The 23,972-nt window shown below is 40.3% G+C and overlaps 1 protein-coding gene across 3 annotated transcripts in view; it reads right to left on the reverse strand.

Moving 5' to 3' along the window:
• FHL2 (four and a half LIM domains 2) overlaps positions 1 to 23,972 on the reverse strand; it is a 41,690-nt gene that overhangs the window by 5,987 nt on the left and 11,731 nt on the right. The window contains exons 1-3 of one of the 3 annotated variants that reach the window (XM_008498046.2): positions 21,656 to 21,831; positions 10,293 to 10,472; positions 2,687 to 2,861 (exon numbers count right to left, since the gene is read on the reverse strand). In XM_008498046.2, coding sequence (XP_008496268.1) covers positions 2,687 to 2,861; positions 10,293 to 10,448 — 331 coding nt within the window. In that variant the 5' untranslated portion in view covers positions 10,449 to 10,472; positions 21,656 to 21,831. Of the gene's footprint in view, positions 1 to 2,686; positions 2,862 to 10,292; positions 10,473 to 21,655; positions 21,832 to 23,972 lie in introns of those variants that run through there. The other 2 variants (XM_030462958.1, XM_030462953.1) reach the window with 2 other exon arrangements.

A 23,972-nucleotide genomic window follows, 5' to 3' on the forward strand; every position in this document is an offset into this window, starting at 1 on the left:
CTATTTAAAGTATAGGTGCAATGTGAAAGGAAGATAAATCTTTAAATAATCTTTTAGTGAAAGGAATATAGTAGTTAAGAGCTAAATACTCTTCTCTAGAATGAAGTTTTAGGGTACAAATACTATGCAGATTCAGCCCACTGTAGGACAGATGGATTCTGAGCCCTTCCAGGAAATTCAAAATGCTATATTACGTGGATAATTTTTTTTTGCACACTGTATAGTTTCCTGTGAACCAGTTTCAGTCAGAATATTTTATACTAGCCAAAAGAGAAAACAAACAAATGATGCTCTTACAGTTCTGCATTAGTTTTGGAGCCTGTAGCAACATGATGTGCTTGGCAGACTGACAAGCTGATCAAATGTTGGTAAGGATGAAGAACCACACTAACTCTTGATAACAACTCTCCTCACCCCCATTACTGTAGGGTGAACTTTTACAATTTTTCCCTTCTCAGGTATTATTTTTCTCTTTATTTAGTAGTTGTATGTTTTTCTTCTTTTTCTTGTTTGGTCTCATTGAATTCTGTGCAGAGTCATACTTCAGGTGGTTTTTTTTTAAGAACTGACTTGCAGCAGAGGTAGTGAATAAGCTGTTAATTATCCTTCTGCTTGATTCTTCTATGCCTGGGTATTTCTGATTCATTTTATTCATGGACACCTTTTAAGAATGATGCTCTCTCTGCACTGATATATTTCTATATCATGCCAAGGAGCAAATAAATCAGTCTTTGAAGTTATTACCTTTTGGACAAAAGGAGATGAGGATGCTTTTTTTTTTAAATAATATAGAATTTTATTTTCACATTTCTAGCTGTTCCCTCTTTGAGATTGTTCTGTCAGTGAAACTCAAGGCAGGGGTAGCCCTGTTTGTTAGCTGCTGGACTGAAGTCAGTGGGAGCTTGGTTTGCAGAAGGACCGAGAGATCAAGCTTGTAATATAGTATGTAATGGGCTTGTCATGATAATGCTTTATTAAATCTAGATTGTATATTTAGTGGAGCAAAGAAAAGGGCAAATGTAGCATTAACAGCCTCCATAAAGGGTATCCAACCACTTGCTGGTTCTTTCAGAATGAATTATGTTGGTGATCACAGTGCTCTGGTGTTGCTCCTGCACTAACCTGCTGTGTAAGCAGAAAATAGATTCTGGGTGAACTGCTTTCTGGATGTGATGAAATCATGGCTATCTTGATGAAGCAGCTGAAGACCAGTTGGTAGTAGTAAAGCTCCATAAAAATGGATTGCTTCTGTTTCAGGTTATAAGAGAGGATGGGATTCTCTGAGCTGCTGAATCTGATCTCCATTACTACTTAACAAGCCATAGCAGTCAAAGAGAGATTTATTTGGTAAATAAGCTCAGTGATCTTGGGAGTGAATTTAATGAATAACATTAGTTTATACATGTAGTTTCAGCTTTAAAACTATCTCTGGCTATTCCCAAACATGTTCGTTTTTGGTAATGTATTGGTAAAAACAGATGCACATGGAATAATAGGAGATGCCTAAACTCAGTCATGAATAAGTAGGACCATCTGCTTTTAAATATTGTTATTTTTTCTATTTATCTCCTATTTCATCACCAGGCCCTCATTTTTGCACTTCAGCTGCATGTTGTGGTTTTCAGCTTTTGTCTAAGATGATCAATGTTAGAACCAGTCAAGGAAAAAAAAAAATCTACTGGAAAAATTAACTAGTAATTGTTATGGAGCATTTATGTGGATTTTTCAAATTGCCTTTTAATTTTTTATTTCTGGAACAATATTCCTTCTACTTTACGTCCTCAAATCATCACAAAATGTCACAGTATTGACATGAGCAGATGAGGTTTTAGCAATCTGTTACTGTAATCTCATGTTTCATGTTGAAAAAGAAAATAGCTCTTTCCTGTTTCTTCATATCTTTTTGCTCAAGAAAGATCTTAAAAGCACTTTGAGCATTTTTTTCTTCTTTTTTATGGACAAAGTTAAATTTAGAGTAGTTACATTAAATGCTAAATTGTGGATGAGGTAAATTTCCAAGATGCCCTTGATCTTTTTGCAGTGGTCACTAATGGGAACACAGGAGATTAAACTGAAACATAAGGAAGAACTTTACTGTAAGAATAACAGCACTGAATGAAGCAGGCTGCCCAGAGAGCTGGTGGAGTCTCCTTCTTTTTCTGGTGACATTCAAAACCCACCTGGATGCCACCTTGTGCAAGCCACTGCAGGTGAACCTGCTCTGGCAGAGGGATTGGACTACATGATCTCTAGAGATCCCTTCCCACCCCTAATATTCTGTGTGATTCTGTGGTTCAGTGGAAGTTAAGACAGAGTAGGGACTGGACAGAAAGACAAACTTTAGTTGTCCACTGGACAAAAGGACAAACTTGAGTTGTCCAGCCATCAAAAGCCTTCTAATGAACACTGCTGTAGAAAATTGTAAATCCCATTAACAAAAATGCTAAATGAAAGAAATTCTAATTTTCAAGAGTAATCTAATTCATGTGAATAACATTTCTATCATGATCCATTATGAAATTTACGTGTTCTGGTCATGGAAATGACTTATGCACCATCAACTGTATTTTACAAAGTTCACCATGACTTAGCAAAGATAGTAAAGAAAAGACATCACAAATGTTGCTGAGTTTGGGCTTGATATTTAGCCAAATCTTTCCTTAGTCCAAAAGGTGAGCATCCTAACCTGGCATAATAGTCTTCTTGCACTCATTACATTTGGAAGAGTATTCATTGGAGTAGCAATCAGTACAAAGTAGATGTTCCTCTTTTGCAGCAAAAGGTTTGTCCACCAATGAGTTCTTGCACTGGAAGCAGTGGAAGCAAGTTTCATGCCAGTGGCGGTCCTTGTAAGACAGATCCTGTAGAAATCCAAAACCAGAAAGTAAGTGGAATAAATATTTTGCACACCTAGAAGCTCAGAGAAATCTAAACACATCCAATGGATGCAGCCAGGAGCTGAGGCTACTTCACACAGCTCAAGAAAACAAAATGTTCTGATGAAGGTGGACTTAACTCTGGTATGATAACCAAGAACAGCTCCTGACCCTTTTCCAGTTCAAGGTAACCATTTTTTTTGTGCTCATGACAGAGGAAGTGGTTTCATTCAGGTATTTCCTTTGGCAATAAAGCCTCATTTTTGAGTCACATTAAAACATGTTAACCTCATAGGTATAACAGACTTCTCCTGTTTGACTTAGCTAGTGCTCATTTCTAAGTCATTTCATAGCCATTCATTGATGGACAGAAATCCTTTTCCCAAGTACTTTCTGATATTTCTTCCATTCAACAGATTTATATCAAGAGTGGAATTGTACTAATCTCTGGGCTTTCTAAAAATTGTGACTTGAAGGGGCGGAATGTCTTTTAAAATGTCTTTTAAATTTTAAATTAAGGTGGCCTAATCATGTAACACTAAAATAGAGTCTTTGGGCTTCAAATAAAATGGATCTTAGAACAGTACAAGAAAGGGTGTCTACTCCAAAATATATAGGCTTTGGTTTGAAATGAGCTAGTCTTGTCATGGATGAGGAGTATAAAAATTCAGCAGAAATAACTTACCAGGTTCTAGCTCAAGATCTGCTATGTATTAATTACAAGTACTGAATTAATCTGGTTAACTGAAGGAAATAATGAGTTGTAGAATATCAGATTTTTTTAAATTGTGTAAATGGAAGAGTCACCAAGTGCTCGAACATAATCTGACCTAAACTGCTCTGTGTCAGCACAGTCACAGGTAAATCCATTGAGCAAACTTAGCAGAGAGCAAACAAAAAATACTGTGGATTTAGGTTAACCTAAAGAAACCACACATTCATTATATTTGCAGGAGCCTGGTTCTCATAAATAGCTAACGGGAAACACTGAAATAGTTTTGCCCAGCTCAGCTGATGCTGTGAAAGCTTGTTAAACTACAGTAACTTTAGGCAGAATTTGACCATGCAATAAAGACTTTTTGTTTGGCCATCTGTGCTGCTCACTGAAATGTCATAAATCACTGGGAATAACAATTGGTACTCAGTGTGTCTTTCATGTGGGAGGTTGCGCTCTGTGCTAGAATATCTGAGCCTCCTACTTCTCTCTTTTACTTACAGCTTTCAGGCAGTTGTTTATTCAACTTGTCTGTTCATTTCAGCTAACTCCTTTAGAAACAACCCCAGTTTCTGACTGTAAAATGTTAATCTTTTCTAATAGCAGAATGAGAGAAAAAGCCTTTCTTTGGAGGTTATTTACTTTTTTTTTTCTTTTTAAATGAAGTTGAGTAGCGTAAATCTGATCTCAGAGGGGAATATTATTTTCAACCAGAAAATACAGCATAACAGCCAACAGAGTTTCCAAAATGTGAAATTTGCCTTTTAGAAAATAAAATTACACATATCTGTTGTTTGGGTTTTTTTTCTCTTGCATCTATCTCACTTGATGCCTTTCTCCTCTTCGGGCAGCATTCCGCAGGCTATTTTTTATCCCCCGAGTTCACGTGCTGTTACATGCTTTTGTTCTGCCTTGTTTTATCAATAAAATTATAGCCTGGAGAATGTGTGTGCCTTTTAGAAGAGGAGTGATGAAGATAAGGATTAGGTGTCTCTGATGGAAGGTTTGCTCCTTGAGTCAGTTCTGATGGCAGGCAGTGCAGGCAGTGGCTGTGCAGGGGACAGCAGCAGATGTTCCATCAGGGCAAAGCCATGAAGCGTAACTACAGCCCAGGGCGCTCAAGATTCAGACTGACTAGAATAATCTTCAGATACCCTGGATGATTATAAGAGACTGTAGAAGGCATCTGAGATGTCTGGCTTTGACATGCCTGCAGCATAGTATTAAACTAGTAAAATGGATGTTGTTGTCTCTCTCCCCGAATCTGTGGTATCCAAAGCAAGGAAGCCCAAGATGCTAGTGAAACTTTCTGCATCCTGATTGTTCTCTAGGTCAGCATAACAAAGTCCCTGGAAATCAAGCGTGGTCTGCTTCAGTATGTTGTATGTCTAACTGGAGCCTTTGGCTTGTACCTAAGCTGTGGCTATACTGGTCTGGAACAGATTCTATTCTGAAGAAGCTGCATCTGCAAACCTGACTTAAAGTTTATCTGATGGTTAAGCTGCTCCTCAGTTAAGCTGCAAGAGCATTAGGTTTATTCCAGGCATGCAAGCTCAAGTTTACGCTAGCTGATTGTAACCCAAACAAATCTGTTCCAGAAGAAGGTACAAGCAATATACAACTAATTCCTGTTTATTGCATGCACTTCCAGGGACAACTAATAAAGGAAATTACTATTGTGGACTCAGAACTCGAGTGTATCCTTAAAATACTGCTGAGCATGACATCTCAGCTGCTTTATGCAGCCTGAGGGAAACGAGTCATTGATGCTACATATTTTAACTGTAGTTTTAAAGGTTGTTTCCTATGTTGCCTAAAAGAAATCTGGAGAATGACTCTTTTTGTGATCAGTCTGTGTATTTGTCTATGAAAACTAGTTCTTGTTAGATAAAGCATGCATAAACACAGATAAGAGACTGAATTAGTACCATAGATTCATATTCAAGTGGAACAGTGTGCATACAGAGAGATGTGTGCACACAAATGCCCATGGACATGGTTTGTCCTGTACAAGTTTTTTGCATTTCGAGTGCAGAGAGCACCAGACCAGATCCAGATGGGCTATTAGTGAAGAGAAGGGAAGGGAAGGGAAGGGTAAGGAGAGAGGAGGAGGAAAGAGGAGAGGAGAGGGAAAGGAGAGAGGAGGAGGAAAGAGGAGAGGGGAGGGGATTGGGCCTCTTGGATAGGACTGCTGGTGACTTTTTTTGTTTTTTTGAACTAGGAAACCCCAATATTGGAGTTACCATGTAAGGGGTGTAAGCATAGGCTCCTCATATCCTGCAACTGCAGGATAAAGCAACTCTGGCTTTAAAGTAAATTTTAGCCATTATGTATTACCTTTTCCTGAACTGGCTTTCAACAGGGACCAGATAGGAGGTGGGAGATTAGAGAGATACTTACTAGAAGAGTGACTGTATATGTCTTTTAATCAATTAAGACTATATCAGACTTTTTTGCTTGCCTCAATACTCTTTTCAGAAGGTTGAGCAGAGGAAAAGAGGTTTGACAACAAAATGCTGTACAGATTTTAGCTACGTATACCCTGTAGCAAAACAAATGGTACTCCCCTATCAAAAGCATGTTTAGAAAAGGTAAAATTAAGTGATACTGTGCTGAACCCAGCATCTTAGGGTTATGAGAAGAGGTGAAAGTATCTGCCTCCTTTATCATTCCACTTCACAATAACTACTCTGATGTTCAGTGATGCACTGAAAAAGTGTTGCAACTCGGGACATAAAAATCAAATCAATAAAATATTTTCTCCCTTTCCTGATTCACATTTCTAGAGGCTTTATGTTTTTGTTTCATTTGAGTGTAAGACTGACCCTTAATTTTTGGCCTGAGTGTTGGCACAGAAGCTTTATCTCACAGTAAGCTTTTAATTTCATTCTCACATTTTGCAGGGTTTTCACCTCCTTCTGCCTGCCAAGGCCATCTTGTGGATTACATTAAACTGGATTACTGTAGGTATTTCCTGTATTTGTGATGGTTTCTGTACCAAAAGGCCTGCAAGGAAAGTACTAAAAGAGCCAAAATCAACCAGAAGCCACACTTCAGCAGTTAAGCAAATGAGAACATAATGGATGGATTTCCAGAAAGAAGCATGAAACTGTAGGTATGGTGAGCATTCGCCAGGGACATAGGTGATGAAAAGCCAAACTTTTTTAGAGTAATTTTCTAGTAGAACCTGTTGGCATACGCATAATGTGTAATAGCTGCAAGAAAAATAGCTTCATGTTTCTCTACTGCCTGCCAGTGCCTCCTGCCACTCAGTATAGGACTATTTTAATCCATCTGTGAAAGTTCTATAAACATCAGCTAGAATTGTTTCCAGTTGACAAAATGGCCTAAGTCCAAAGGTGTCATTCAGACACCTGTTGCCATTCAGAGCTTTTTTAAATGAAAAAACCAAACCACATTTAAAATAAAGAACAAATAGTTATTAGTCCATTGCATTTGTGGTAACCCCATAAACTACCATAGGACTGAAAGATGGTGAAGCAAATTCTCTCCTAATTTGCATTCCAAGAAAGCTTATCTTCAGGATAATTGCATTATGGGGTCTCTGTGCCATGGCTAAAACACAAGGTAAAAATCTGGTGTCAGTTTGACCCTCTCAGAGTATTACCAGTATTTGAGCTGGCCCAAGTTCAGCTCAGGTGAAATGATGCTATATGCCAGTGCTGATACATTGCAGTAGTATCAGAGACAGAGAGCTGCCTGTCCTCTTGTCAACATCTGTTTTACTTTGGTGTACTTTGTTTGCTTGGTTTTGTCAGTAATTTTCACCCAGATATTTAAGAGGCTATCGAAGATGATTCTTACTTTGCAGCCTTAAGCAACTGGGAGTTCCAAATCCTAATCCTAGTCTCAAATCTCCCATTTTGCAAATCCTAAGAAACATCCATAGATTAACTACATTAATGTTAATGGTAGGTGTAGCCATCCTCAAGGATGAAATTCTTCACAGGGTGAAAATAAGAAGATCTCAGCTGCAGCCCTTCTCTGTGTAAAGGAACAGCAGTGGCCAAGAACGAACTTGCACACAAGGCTCTGAGGTGAGAGCTATGTGGAGCTTTTCAGGTTCTAAAGTGGATGTGAGGGTAGCTGCTCCTGCCAGATGCAGACCTCTGAATATGACCCTTTCTGCTAACACTGTCACTTGATTAGGTTTTAGTTCCAAATTTTACACCTGGCATAAAGGATCTACCAGAAGATGCAAATAAATATGGAGTCCATTTCGTACATAGAGTAAACTTACTGGTTTAATTCCCAAACACAGCTCATTTTATCTTCCTTGCTTGGAGGAAATCGCAAATGCAATATGTAAAAAAGCCAACAAAAGCATACATACATACATATATGTCTTGTGTATGTATGTATGTGCATATTTCTTATGTGTTTATGTAGTGTAACGAGGCAACCAGGTGCCACTAATTGCCAGGGAGTGAGCATGAGCTTGTGTCAAGCCCACCTGTGCCTGATTAGGGTGGACCCCCACTGTCCATGAGCAGAACCAGGGGGACAATAAAAGGGCAGGAGGGGGGCCCACCCTAATTGGGCACAGGTGGGCTTGACACAAGCTCATGCTCACTCCCTGGCAATTAGTGGCACCTGGTTGCCTTGTTACACTACATGTTTATATGCCTATGTATATATAAAGTTTAGTGAGGAAGAGAAGCATGATTTTATGTGGCCTTATGTTGCATGGCTGAATGATGCTCAGTCATACAATGCACAACCTTCCACTGAAACCTGTGTTGTGAGGCACTCACAAGGAATCTCTTGAATATATGCTCCAGCATCAATTACTGTCATTGAAAAACTACTTTAGTTCTCCTCTCAGTGGGAACAGTAATAGAATCTCTCTTTCTACTCCACCATTTTTTCATTATTTTTTTTTTCCCCAGAAAACTTGTATGAATTTAAGTTTGCAACTTTTATCCATATGTCAGAATTTGGTTACAATTGGTCAACACATTCAAAAGCTGCAGCATAAAGCATAGACAAGCAGAAACAGCAGTGGCAGAAATAGGAAAAGGACCTATTTGTCTCTACTGTACTTTATAACTCTTTAAGAAATCTTTATTTACTATCTTGTAGTTGTATTTTCCATGTATTTTTCTGGTTCTTTAAATATATGGAATATTCTTATATTGCAGACAATTAGAGTGTTTGGTTTTTTTCTGCTTCTAGACCATGTCTTGCTTAAAAGTGCAAAAAAGCAGCATATTGAATAACACCCACACTCCCTAAATCTGGGTTGAAAAGTTCAGCCTGGTTAATTCCTGAATACTTTGTCCAAGATTTGTTGAAGCTGGTCCAAGTTTTTAAATTCTTGAATATCAACACATGGAAATATCTTCTCAGGGGATTAGAAAGAGACCTTAAAACAAAAGCACATTCTGGAATGGGGCAGAAATATTTTGCTTTTTCAGGTTGGGCCAGCTGTATCTCTTCTCTAATCTGAATATTTATGAGCTCTAGGAAAGCTGACAGTTTCATACCCTCTTACAGATTATTGCCAGTTCCCTGTCATGATGGTGAAACATTCTCACCTTTTTAAGGCTTCTGAAACAGGCTTTCCTATTGGTTTGCCAATAGGATGGGACAGATCAATTTGGAATATATGAGGCATTTATTTTTCTCAGTCTGAGTAAACATATATTTTTGTATCTCTGAACTGATGGTAGGGTGGTAGTATCAGTAATAAAGACTAATTGGTGCTTCTACAGGAATGGATCAGCAATGTAGGAAATCAAACATCAGATGTCCTCAGAGCAGGGAAGAATCCCATGGCCATGCAATGCAAATTGCTGCTCTAGTGTAAACTTTCTCTGTTGGTGAAACTCTTGACCATCTTTGAACAGGTCAGTTTTGTGCATGGAGGATGTATATTGGATGACATCTGTCTGTAGCAGTCCAACAGGCGCCTCACTGAATAGCTGAAATATCATCTGTTTTCATTCAGTCAGAGTAAAACTTGCATGAATGCCAACTGGTTTGATTAATTTAAAAGCAATGCAGGTGGTCACACCTTATTTGTACCAGGTAGGTGTTTCCATGTGGTGCAAAAATGCTTCGCTCAAGCAAGCAAGGTCACTGCCCTGTGCTTTGCAAACTTGAGTCAGACTCTGCTATCATCATTCCATATTTCAAAGGGTAATTATGCTGTGTTCTAACTCATTTATTACTTGGGTCAGCATTAGCCAGATTTTTGTGGTCCATGAGTTGGCAGCTTTTCCTGAGCATGCCTTGTCTCTTGATGACAACTGAATTGTGATCACTTCAAATCCAGAAATGACTTAACTCCCTCAGAGCCTAAGGTAGGAAATAATCTGCTCCATCACCTTTCCAGATCCTAGCTGGCCCCAAGGGTAGTTGGGCTCTCCCAATGAGTTAGAGGTTCTTTCCAACATCAGATCATCAGATCATCCTATGCTTAATGGGAAGAGAGGGGTTTCCTTCTATTTCTATTAATATGCTGGGTAAAAAAGTTAGTCAAATTAAGTGGTGAAAAGCAGATACAGGGGTCCAGAAACTATGCTCTCCCACCAAAAGAAACACCTTCATAGCCATTAAGCTGGATTCAGGTATTCTTCCAGGTGGGCTCACCATATCTCAGCCTGGATGCATATATATATATATATATATAGGCTACTCTATCAAGATTTCTGTAAGAAGACACAGATCTGGCATACCTTGCAGTCAGCTCCAATAGGTTTTTTGCATTCATCACAGGTGTTAGAATAAAGGCTCTCATAGCATTTCACGCAGTAGGGACTGTCCTCCTTCAGGATGTACTTCTTACCAAACAGGGTTTCTTTGCAGTAGTGGCAGTCAAAACGTTCAGTCATGTTGGTATCTGGAGTCCAGCTGTCCTGTCACAAAGACAGAAATAGGCACATGTCAGTCTGAGCTACACTTGACCTAAGTTCAAGTTTATTACACTGTACCTCAATGTTATTTTAATTTTCAGTCAGATAAATGAACGCAATAGGAAGAAACTGGACTATAAATTTGGAAGTGCTGGGTAGTGACATCTGCTTTAGTCATCTGCTGGCATGTCTTTGATAAGAACTAGTGTTGGAGACAATAGAGAAGAGGAAATCTTGAGTTTGCAGAATTCACATGAGATTTCTAACTGGGATTTGATCAGTATGTCCAAAGCAAGAACCTGGCACTGAAGGGCACAGAGGTTTGTATTGCTGGTAACTTCAGTGATGCAGAGGCTATTGGGTACCACTGTTGTTACATGTTTCTGCTCCTTCCTTCTCTACACTCCCAGCGAGCCAGCATCTGGCAATCATTGCTCTGCATTGAGGCCCCAATCCTCCACCTCTGCTCCTGGGTGGGACTGTGGACACTGTTAACAGCAGGAGATGTGGGGTCAGTGATAGTACCTCTGATTCTTCTCTGGTGCAGTTGGATGAATTATCCAACAACTGGAGCATACTGGGACACAAATGGAAGCTAGTTACCCTGGCTCAGGCGAATGTCAAACAGTGACTACAGATGAGGAGAAGCAAGTAGAGGGAACAGCAAATTATGTATCATCTTGCCTGAATTAGGGACAACTGCTGTTTGCTCTTCAAGTCTTGTTACATCTTCAGCATTTTCTGGATGCACACACAGCAACGATGACACAAATACCTTTGATTACTTGCATGAATGTTCATTATTGCCTGGGACAATTTATTTTAGGTTTCATTGGAGTCATCAGCTTCTTTTTTACCCTGAGGATTGCAGTGTGTGTTCTACCTGAAATCTGTTCCTGAGGTTACAGCTGGGGCAGGGCAGAGCTGCCCACTTCGGAAAGGGAATTTCTTAAGTAGAAAGCACATTCCACCTGGACTTCATATTGATCTATAAAGCCTGAAATGTTTTGGGTACTAATGGCTTAAAGGGCTACCTCTGTCTTTCACACACAATCCACATTTTCAACAGCTGCAGTCCTTTTGCCAACTTCAGCACTCAGTTTTGAACAAAAAGTTGTTACTTGCTTAGTTTTCTTGGCACAGGTTGCTCCTCTCTGGAGTTTGTGTTCTCCTTCTGGCAGTGGGAGTCACCCTTAGGGCATTCTGAAATCCTGATTTTTCCTGCAAGATTTCACATTTTATTTTTATGTTTTGTTCCCCATTGCTGGCATTGGATTAAGGTTTTAGGGCAGTCTGTAAAGGCAAGGTTTTTTGATGGCTAGAAAGCTTTAAATCTGCTTTTTTTTTAAATCCTCTGCCAGCATTTTCAACGTATATCTCCACTGAGTTGTATGTTGACTAGCACAAATAAGGGGTGACTGCTGCTTTTATATGTGTGTGGAGTAGGATAAGAGATAGCTCAGCTTCTGGGAAGTCCTTTGAATTCCAAGTAACTACTGAAGAACAAGGAGAGACAAACTATGAAAACCAAAAATGTGCTTGGAAGAAAAATCCTGACAGTGAGTCATCTGTGCTATGGATAACCCAGAGTAGCAGTCCAGTTGTTTTGATCCTAAAGATAAATTAGGAACTAATTAACTTTCTGAAAAAGGAGCTACAGGTATGGTAGGCACTTTTGGTCCTTAAGAAGTAGAGAGTATCACAGGGGCTGGTAACACAAGGACAGAAAGGAAGAGGACTTATGCTGGAGAGAGAAGTGCAGTGATGGCCAAAGTTCCCCTCGAGCCCATCTCCAGCAGAAGTGGCTGGCAATGAAAGTGTAAGGGAGGAGAACAGGTACAGTGTGACCTTTCCTTAAGAGCTGCTTCCAACAAGTTAGTCCCCTCTTGAAGCAAAGGTGCAGTCTTCAGCACAACATTTAAAAGGTGATGGTTGATTTATTTTTGCCCTATCCTGTTTACACCCCCAGCCTACAAAACATATTTGTACTTCCCATGGAAAGACTAGAGGGGATGTAATTTCATTCAAGGAGTAATTTCAGCAAAATTAATGAAGTCAGACCAGTATAAACTAGTTCATGTTTGTGTGATAGAGTTGGAGAGGAATGACAGCTTTGTCCAAACTGTCTATGTTTAATACAGATGTAAGTAATTTTTTACCAGAATTCATTAGATATTTTTTTGAAATGAGAGGATTTGGTAGCATAGTTAATTTGTATTATTACTAAGTTAAAGTGTGAGAGTAAGCAATTTATAAAATTGCATTTTTCCCCTTTCTTCAAAATTACTTCTTTCTAGCCCTGAGTTACATGTGTGATACTAAAGAAAGAAATACTTCTCCACAGTCAAGATGTGTAAACATGAAAAGATAAACTGTGATTCATTTACAGGTTTATAACATTTCTGTTCTTCATCCAAAGCTGCTAAAATGTTGAAGTGGTTTATGACTGGTAGAAGAAGCATTCCCTTAGAGGTGGATGTTCTTGCCTCTTGGTCACAGGAGGTTTCTACTTCTTGTCTGCTGGTAAACATTATTGAATAGATTTATTTAATAATTTAATTGTTTATTTTATTTATTTATTCACCCCCAATTATTTAATAATTTATTTGATAATTAGGTGGTCAGAGTGGATTGTCCTCCTCACGCTGAGCAGGGAGAGGCAGACCTGATGCCCCAGACACAGGTGAAGTCTGCTCTATGAAGACACTGCAGGGGCAGCCCTGGATAGGGCACAACTCCAGAAATCTCAGGAATTACAAGAAAAGCAAGGAAAGTCTTCAAGATCTTAATTTTGGTTTTAGTTGTGTGACTCTTACTGGATCTGGTACTAATTTCAGATCCAGTATCTCTTCATGCTAGGAATTCAGGTTCATGTGGTTTCATTCAGAAAGCTGGAATTCAGGGTGAAGCATCCCAGATTCCAGGCTGTTTAGATCTGGGCCTTGGATTGGATCTCACAATTTACTATGTGATATTTTCTAGGATATTTAACATTCTTTTTTCTTCTCTAGAGAGAAGAAATGAAATGTAATCAAGGAACCCCTCTGCTGAAGAATTAGCAGGGTCTGCCAAACAAATAATTTCTTTGTTGTCTTACAGACAATAAATGTGAAATCATACTGAACAGTGGTTTTGCCTCTCACTTGATGCACATGGTCCTTTACATCATCAGTCCTTTGGTTCCTGTCATATCCAAAAACAGTGCTTACCTTAGTGCAGATTTTTTACACTGCTTTGGGCTTTAATAACAAAAGACTTCCACAGTCATGGATAGACACAAATTGCAGTTCAGCCTCCTTGCCACTGATCTATTTCGTCCTCTTGTCTTTGATACTTGTTGACTGCAAAGCTTTGTGGGCCAGCAGCTCATCTTTATTACAGCGGTTTGTGGACACCCAGGCCTTCAGATTTTATCTCACTGATCACTTTATACGTATTTTCAGGTTACTTTCAACATGAAGGAGAAGTGGATTTTCCTGCCACAGTCTCCTTCCTACAACATTAAACATAACAATGCATCTCCCACAGGAAAAGAGCTTTCCATTGCAAGCCCAGAAGAGAAGGTTACAGTTGATGCTGAATATTAGCACTACCCACATTGTATCTTCCAGGATTTTACTAGCAGTAATTGTTAGTTATTATATTACCTCATAAAAATTAGGGCTTATAATGTCATTAAGCAATCATCTCATGTTCCCTCATCCTATGACATGAGGAGTAGGAGTTGTTTAGCGTACCCAGGGAAGTTAAGGCCTGATCTCTTGCTCTAACAGTACCTGGAGGCACAGCATTAAGCCTCTGTGGATACCCAAGGGGGCTCTTCTATTTACCTCAGTTGGGTCAACAGGGCTGGGGCTCTACCTGTGCTCCTGGAGCAGGATGCTCTGTTAGCTGCCTGCTAAAAGTATCATGGAAATACCAGCTTTTCAGACACATGCATCTTCATTCAAGATATACACACCTATCTTTCATTTGACTTTTTTTCAAGAACTGTTCACATGGAGAATTTTCTATCTGTTTGTTTTCCTTCCCCTGAGAAAGGAAAATTTGTGTCTGGCAACTCCAGTGACATAAGCCATGCAGGTCTGGAGCATTTGGAAACAATTTGTGTTAATGTTCCAAAGGCTAAAATGCAAAGATTTATGATATCCTTAGCAACTATGAACTAGCAGTTTAAAGTATGCTGGTTCTTCTGGCAAGAGGTGATTATTTTTCTGTAACGTAGCAGCTATTACCCCATTTATTATCTATCATCTGCAAGCCACTCTTCTAAGAGCTAATCATTCTTCCAAACCAGTTCATAATGTCATGCAAGAGGAGAGAAGGAAAAACTAATTTTAATTTTACTTTAGGAAAAAAAGAATCAACCATTTGCCAGTAGCACTGAGAAGAAGAAAAAAGAACAGAACTTCAGAAGTTTGCTGGACTTGATGCACACCACAAACACCCAAAGCATACACACTGTGTATTTAGATTTACTAAAAAACATTAAGAGGCAGTAGCCCTCTTTATTTGCCTGGGCAGGTTTAGCTTATGCTTTTCTTCCTGGCATGAGCACCTGCAGATACCCTGATGAGAGAGCAGCGGGAGAGCAAAGGGAACCTGAGTGCTTAGAGGTCTATCTGGCTGTAGGGCACATATTGCTTGGATCCCTGAGTGGCTTCCTGGCCATGGGGAGCCAAGCCAGCTGGTGCAGAACAGCCAAGTTTCCCTCCATGGGCCACAGAAGGACCCATGTGCATCCTTATGCTAAAGGTGGCCAGTGGAAAAGCCAACTGATGCACAGCTCATCCTGCAGGAAGCCCAGACACTCCTTCCATAGGTCCTCTGTCCCTGCCAGTGGCTATTGGGCTATATGAAGGTGCATTTCTTTAAGAGAAGAAAAGGAAAATACTTTTAGCAGGTTATTGAGATAATGAAGCTTATTACTATTGCTCATGCCATCATTTTTGTGTAGGTCATTAAAAAAAGGAGTCAAAATAATTACACTGGAAGCCTTTTTCTCTTGCTGCTGTTATGAAGAATACTGCATGCATTTCCAAACTAAACTATTCTATGGTTCTATGAACCATCCTGTAGTAAGCTCATCAAAAGATTTTGGCACCCTGTTTTCAAGAAATCGGGGCCTTACAACATAGTATGTCATTGGTCTCTCAGCCCTATTAATAAAGTAATTTACCAGTGTCCACATCAAGGTTAGGATATTAGACGTTATCTAATTATAGAGGTGTTAATTGCTGCTTCTGAAGGTTTTAATCATAGTAGATATTCATGGGTTCCCTAGAAGCTTGCTGGCAAAACCCAGAAAAAAGATTGTTTGATATTTGAACATAATAGTAATAATAAAAACCCAATAAAAATCAAACTCAAGTAAATAAACTTCTTCCTAAATATCTCACTCAAACATTTTATATACAAGCTAAATTTTAAAACCTACTTGAAAGAAAACCACTTTAGTTTCTAATTGACTTTTTAAAGTTACCTTAAAATATTCCTCAGAATCAGTCAGTTTTTTCCAGCAGCTCAGTTTGCTTGTAGTTGACTGACTTAATTTTGCCAATGGTATAACATTCCCATATCTCTTTTTAAGTACTTTAGAGCAATTTTCTGAGCAGAAGGATGGCATTAACATGTGGAGATAACCAAAGCGTACCTGGTTCCTGTCTGGGTTGCACAGCCTTTCATGAATTGGAAAATGGATATTCTGCTATTTAAGATTGTTTTCCTTAACATAGCACTAAGTAATTAAAAACAAACAAACAAACAACAAAAAAGACAAAACAGACAATGTTTCTCATGTGGTAAAGTTCCTCATGCTCCTGGCTAATTTAATCCCAGTTAAAGTAGTGGAGAAGAAACACTCCAGTCATGGTTACTGTGTGGTTTGTTGTGTTTGGCAGTCAGCAAGGATCAGCTACTCCAGAGCCACTCCAGCAGTGGCAGGGGAAGCACCAGCAGTAGTAACTACAGAAGCCACAAAAGATGCTATGAAAGTGCACCCCACACAATTTACACTATGATTATCTGAAGCTGATATTGAAATGACTGGAGGGTATATGGTTTTACCAACATCCCTGCACACATTTCAGTTACAAAAGGAGCCTATTGAAACAACACAGAGCATGACTTTTAAAGGAAGAGCAGAGTTCAAGAGGAAAGGCTTCCTCTTATTTTCTGTTTCAAAGTCTTTTGAAATAGCTGTCTTCTTTTTTTATTTCTCCTGCAGGGTAAGTGAGGGTTTACTCAAAGAGAAAGATCAAATATTTGATGCTGCTTCAGGACAGAAATTCACATTTCTAAAACAAACATTTAAGTAGACAACAGAAAATGATAAGAGGAAAAAAATAGTATAAGATTAATAAAACAAATTATCTCTGTCTGTACCCTACAGAAAAAATGCATAAGATAAATGACTGCAGATACTGCACACTAAACACCAAGAGGTTTGTTTTGCCAGAAAAGCATTGCTTTCTCATATTGACAGGAACACGGTTAATCCCAGAGAAATTAAACCCTAAGATAAAAATATCCAAAAAATGCCATGTACTATCACGCAGTGACATTTCTGAAGTCTCCTATTTTTTGGAAGTCCTGTGTACTACTATCTAGGGCACAAAACCAGAACAGCATCCCAAATATTCTACACTTCTTTTTTTTTTTTTTTTTTTTTTTTCTTCTAGAAATGATAGAAGCAAACCTGGGAGGACTCTATGGAAGAAGAATGCTTTATTCTTTATCCTGGCCTCCAGCAGAACGGCTCTGGGTCTCAGTGTCTGGTTCTGTTTACAGAGGCAAGACCACAAAGCCCCTTTCTGTCACAGACCATTGGCACGTGTGGTGATGTGGAGGATCAGTTAACATCCTCCTTTTGGCTGCCATATAAAACTGCTTTACCAGTGGATGCCTCAGGGCATCTGTAGTTCTCCATTCAGCTGCTGTGCTGTTGGCTTCCCAAAACTTGGCAAAGAAGGCTACTTAAACCTTAGAGGTACCCGTTCAGGTTACACCAGTTTGGACCAACTCTTTTGCTGGGGTTTGGTGCTGGCAATCGGACACAGAGAGCAAAGGGATCAGCTATTAACATCGAGCTAAAGTACCTGTGGTGCATGAGAGATGCAGGAGCCAAGCACAGAAAGACACAGAGAGGCTGGGGGCATAGATACAAGTAATCTTTTTGTGATCAAAATTCTTTCTAACTGAAGAAGGAAGATGTTGAGTCCATCAGGGAGTTATACATGGCATAGTATGGAGGAGGAGGAATTCATTAAGGATGGAGTCCTGGTCTCTGAAGATACTTTTTGTCTAAATCTCAAGAGTGCTTGAGAGCAACAACAAAGTAGAGCTGGGTAAATGCTTACATGTGTTTTGTGGTTTTAAACAACTTGATACTTTTATTGGCAAGATCAAATAAAGTAGTGGTGGTTTTGCCCCTGTACATGGCATCTCTGCCTCTCACTGTAGGAAAGACACTGAGCTGCTGGAGTTCAGAGAAGGGAAACCCAGCCAGTAAAGGGTCTGAAGAACACACCCTATGAGGTGAGGCTGAGGGAACTGGGAATGTTTAGTTTGGAGAAGAGGAAGCTGAGACGAGGCCCTTTGCTCTCTACAACTCCCTGAAAGGAGGTTGTAGGGAGGTGGGTGTTGGTCTCTTCCATCAAGTGAAGAACAGCAGGACTGGAGGAAATGGCCTGAAACTGCACCAGGGGAGAGTTAGATTTAATATTAGGAAGAATTTATTTACTGAGAGAGTAGCTAGGTGTTGGAATGGACTGCCCAGGGGAGTTTTGGAATCACCATCCCTGGAAGTATTTAAAAACTGTGTGGATGAGGCACTTCAGGACAGGACTCTAGTGGGTGATACAGACTGACAGCTGGACATGGTGATCTTATAGGTCTCTTCCAACTGGGACAATTCATGGATCCTCTGGTAGGTTTTGAGCCCTTGTGCCTGTGCTTGCCAAGGGTCTAGAACGACCAGGAAAAGTGCAGTCTTAGGCTTGCTCTGCTGTGATAAGATAGATTTGCAACCTTAAAATTGAAAATTTACCGTGAAAGGGAGAGATGAATATTCTTATATCAGTGTTACACTCACCTACATTCCCATTATAGTATATTGCTTTATATACAGCAGCCGTCCCAGTAAATACTACCCTATATAATATAGAAGGGTATGTGAAAAGAAAAAAATGAGGACTCCAACTTTTCCACCTGGCATGAGTGTTGTGATGTTCAGCCTTAAAATAAGCCTCTGGTGTTTTTTAATTAATCTCTTTATATATGTAGCTAATTAGTATTGTTGAAATGTTAATGCTTCAGTGACTGTCAGTGTATCGAAGATTTATTTCCATGAAACCTGTCATTACCCTGCCATTTCACACTCTCACTTGAGGTGAATCTGCATCACAAATAACTGTGCATATGTAAATGAAACATTAAAATCACACAATTAGAATTAATCAGTCTAAAAATGCAAACAATCTCTGAAGCAGCAGCCAAGTGATGGAAGGCGACTGCCTACAACACTACACCATCCAGAGTTTCTCTGAAGATGGTCAGGACTGATGTATCCATCAAGTACACTTGAATGAGCCTCAGACTCACTTGCAACTTGTTTGTAGGCACCTTGAGAGAGTGGCAGTGAGCAGCAAGAGGCATTATTTCTGTTTTCAGCCTGATTTTCACGGACAAGAAGTCATTTCATCTGGCTGATGGTGTTAACACTTATCTGACCCTCCCTTAATTTTTAATATCCCAGCTCCTGTGAGGCAAGACAAGCAGGTGAGGACAACAGCAGGTAAGACCTGGCTCTCTACCTCAGGGCTCAATACCCTGGAGAATAGAAGAAGAAGTAATTAGCATGAATATCGATCTTTTCAGCACTCCTCCTACCTTTGCTTTAGGATGAAAACTTGAATTTACACTAAAATGCAGCAGAAACTCTTGCCAGCGCTTACAGTTGCAGGAGCTGTACTTTACCACTAACTTTTGTGGCTTTTTTCTCCTGATATTTAAAGCACAATGGGATCCTAGAAGACTGTGTTATGAGTGATTGAAAGCATTGTCTAATTTTCTTCCTAATGCAAAGTGTTCCAGATGGAAGTGCTGATGTCTTTCTACACGGGTAGGACAGATGTGATTTCAGGGAAAGGGCTTCCCTGAAAGCTGTAAAATTGTAGGTAGGAAGCAGGGCTTTATATGTACCTCTGTATGTTAGTTGTGAATCACCATTGCATTCTTCTTGTGGCAGAAGATTTGCACATACAAACAATGTCAGGTACAACATAACCACTCCTGTGCAATAACAAGTGATCTCATAAAAAATTATTAATATTTTCCTATAAAATCCAACCACCTGGAAGTGCCTACTTGGTACTTGCATGTATAGCCCAGCTGATTGCCTTGAGAGCACATTCAGCAGAATTGTGAGAGCCAAAACCCGTATATTCTATCCCAGCACTTCTGTCATCTTGGGATCATCTAGGATTTCTCAAAAGGCCTCAAGAACTGGCCCATACCCCAGCCTCAGACATGGTGGTCAGATGGAGATGTTAGGTAGGAGCCCCAGGTACCTTTCACATATATAACTTGTCAAAAATAGCGATTTCTGTCCTCTCAAATGTGCCCCTCACCTCAACTACATGTTGGTTTGGAAGCCAAAGATCACTGTCTATGTCATGGCTGGAGTAAGAAATACTTTTACTGGTGCTGTGGTCAGATTTTGGATACCAGTATTGCCACCATGGCAGTGTTTAGAATGGAGTTTTCGGTTAATATAGTACTTCATTTTTTTTTTCCCTATAGATGTAGTCAAGAATAAACACAGGTTATAATGACAGAGCAGCCTTTAGAGTGTACACTTTCCCAGTTTCATGTAAAGGGGCAGAAAACAGATTAAATTTTATAAAATTTTTTTAAAATTACTATTTTTCTGCCTTCCAAATCCAAATGCCTGAAACCATCATTTTCAGAGTTTACCATTTGGCTGATAAAAGGCACAGAAGGTATCATCCAGAAAACAGAGAGTCCCATAAATTCATGAACAGATGAAAACAGGGTTCACAGCAGAAACCAAATGTCAACCTTAATTATAACATTCCTTCATTTGGGAATGCATGTGAGAAATTAGTAACACACAGCCTTTTGTTGGTCCCATATAGGACAATTCCTATTTAAGACAGCATACAAATACGTATAGGCAACAATAAATGTTATAGCTACTGACTGGCAATCTCAGTGACAATCAGCAATCTTTGTTAACATTCCTCTGGACAGGAGTGAAGGGAATAACAGTAACAGTCTGACTGCTGCTGGCATATAGATTTTGTAAGGTTTGCTTTCTTGTGACTATGTGTGCATCTCTGTACACAGCAAAGCTGAAATCTGCAGGTGTAAGGTCAGCTAAACAAAAGCTGTATTCCTGTAGGCTAGAAAGTTTAGAACAGCCATTAAATTCAGACAATGAAAGTTAGTATTTCCTTTATTATGTACACAGAGAAATCCATGTTAGCATACATTAAGGACCTGGGTAACTGTGGCTGCACATACATGCATGCAGAGAGAAGGGAGGAAGAAAAGAAGGAATTCAGAGCTATTAATTGGGATTTACATTCCAATTTGTTCTCCCCAAGTTAAAAAAATAAAAAATAATTAAAAATACATTTCTGGTGGCTCTTACACAGTCTTGTTCACAGTGTTTGCTTGCAAAGAGGAAAGGCAACCATTGTTTCATGTGCATCTGCTCCTGCTACAGTGCAAAAATGCTTTGTTGAGCTCGGCAGCAGGAGTGTGCACAGGGGTGTAAGGCATCTAAAACCCCTGCTTTTACTTTCTATCACCTCCCCAGTGGATTACACACTGCAGCATCATGAAGTCATTAAAAATAGTTACACATCAAACGACCCGGAGCCTCATCAGCTCGCTGATGTGTCACTCTACGGACAGACATGCAGCAGTAATTGCCCTGATGAGAAATTTGTCTTTTTCACCTCTTCACCCCCCTCGCCGTGTGCTCAGGAGAACGGGGGACCGGCAACCTCTCTCCTCGCATCCTTACCCAACACCCCCGTGGGGCATCAAACACCCCTCTCCTCCTCTCTGCTGCACCCTTTGTTCAAAGCGGCACCTTCAAAGATTCAGACCGTGGGGAGGGGGAGGAAGGGGGAGGGAAAAAAGGGATATTTACTTACAGAGCAGTAGCGGGCAGTTAATGCCACCTCCTGGAGCAGGGGCAGGGGGTCAAGTCCATTAACAAACGCGCAAAGCGCGGAGGGGGCCGCCTGCAGCTCCTCGCACAGAGCACCCGGGGCTCTCTCTCTACTGCCTGCGAGGAGCGGCTCTTCCCATCCCAGCTCTGCAGGCAGCGTTGTGTGGAAAGAGGCTGCTGCCTTCCCCAGCCCAGTGAAACCCCCTCGCTATCATTTTACCATATAAGGAGACAAAAGCATCGGAGACACTCATTCTTTTAGGAGCTCTGCAGCTGGCATTCGACACTTTCTCTATTCCAAGGGTGTCGATACTTTCCCCCCACCCACCCCCCCCGACTCCTGAACGTTTTGTCTTTCTTGGCCCCCTTCCTAAAATAAGGCTCCCCCTCCTCCAGCCTTTGTTCCTCGAAATCCCCGATGCTTATTAATAACGTGGCTTTGCTACAGCCCGGGGGTCATGCTCGTACAGAAGGTTTCAGAGCCACTCGAATGCAAGCGTTTGTAAGGCTCTTCACCTGGCTGAGGGAATGAAGCATTTGGTTAACACTGGTACGAGGCTTTCTTAGCCTTGGCTGATTTGTCTGCCTTGCCTGGAGAAGAGTGAACCAAGCTGTCCCCTTTCTCCTGCGTGGAGAGGTGCACATTTTTCTGAGGAGCATGTGTGCGGGTGTTCCTTTACAAGGGTCCTTTCCACCCTTCTTTCTTTCCAAGTTCCCCCGTAGTGAGGAGGGAATAGGAGAAAAACAGAGAAACTAATAGAACAAATTTTAAAAGCCCTTGTGTATTAGGAAGCCAAAGGAACAGCTTGTCTCAGCACATGCTCAGGACCCAGCCGAGACCCCTGCCAGTGGGCACATGCTGAAGAGAAGGGGGAACCATTAATCCTCCTATAACCAGGAACCAATTTTTCTGCTACAAAATCCAATTTCATCTATCAACTGTTCTAGCAGAAACACATTCTGTTAATCAAAACAGTGAGGGTCCTGGGAAACCTCCCAGAGGAAAGCGTTTGAATCAGAAGCCCACAGGAGATGTCTGCTCCCAGACATTTGAGGGGTGGGGAGGCAATTCAGGGCAATACTTCAGTAATGACTGCTGCTTGCCAAAGGGAGGTGCTTTAATTTGAATGCCTTCGACCTTAGGAGAAACCAGCAGGTCAAAAATATAAAGCCCATTAGCCTGAGACAGCATTGCTGTTGTTTTGCATCCAGAAGAGGTAAAGTAATCCAATGTCTTTTTGTGCTGGACACTGGGTGGTGGTGTCTGGGCAAGGGTGCAGGGGTGCATTTGGGTTGGCCATGGGGTTTCTCCTGCCAAACAAACTTATGTCAGAATCTTCACCTGTATTTCCTGCCCTTCTGTGCACCTGAGTGGTTGTCAGATTTGGAATGGGAATGAAGTGACAGGATCAGCTTTACTCAAAATCTACAAAAGCATAAACAGAATAAAATGGTGGTAAAGGGCCATTCCTAATTCTTCTATAAGGAGCAAAACCTCATTTACAGGTGTGAGTTATTTTGATGACCAGCACTGTCCATGGGTTGATCTGTCTGTTGCTGCAGCCTTTGCAAGCTGTGTTTTCAAAACACAGGAATTGCTCCCTGGAGGACCAAGTGGACATAAGGATCTGGATTCTATAGCAATTAAAGCTTATTTAAATTAGAACTGCTCCACAACCAGGCCTCATGTCCCTGGCTTCTTCCTTGCATTTGCACTGGCACTGGAAGATGAATTAAACCAGGCAGTGAGGTATTTTAAGTGAGCCCTTGACCTACCATGGAGCTGCAACTGTGTCTTGGGAGAGCTGCTGGTTGGGTTTACAGCCCCATCACTGTCTCTCTGGATGCCTTTGGACAAGACATTGCATCTTTTAGTTCTTTAGTTTCACTGTAAATATATAGCTCAGGACAGAACTCTTGTGTGAGCTATAAGCTAGTTTGCGAAGGACTAGTAGGTGCTGAATAAAAGGGTTTCTTTCTCTTACATTTTACTATCACACAGTGAAAACAATAATAATTGATTTCCACCTTAGTTACAGTTCTCACCTCAGTTCTGATTTAGAAGTGCATGCAAAGAAGAAAAATGGCCCCAAATGATTAGGTTTGGACTGTTTTAGTTGGTTAATTTCCAAACCTTTCTGAAAGAAATTAAATATTTTTTTTTTAGTATTTTCTCTCCTCATTCAGTCTCCCAGACACAAAGCTTCTTGCAACATTCTAATGTTCATTTCTTCCCCTAAATCCTCAAGTAGAAATACTCAGTAAGTAAGAAATAACAGAGTGTCACAGATTCTGATGAA

Source organism: Calypte anna, chromosome 1 (genome assembly GCF_003957555.1).
Source record: "Calypte anna isolate BGI_N300 chromosome 1, bCalAnn1_v1.p, whole genome shotgun sequence".
Taxonomy (NCBI): Eukaryota; Metazoa; Chordata; class Aves; order Apodiformes; family Trochilidae; genus Calypte; species Calypte anna.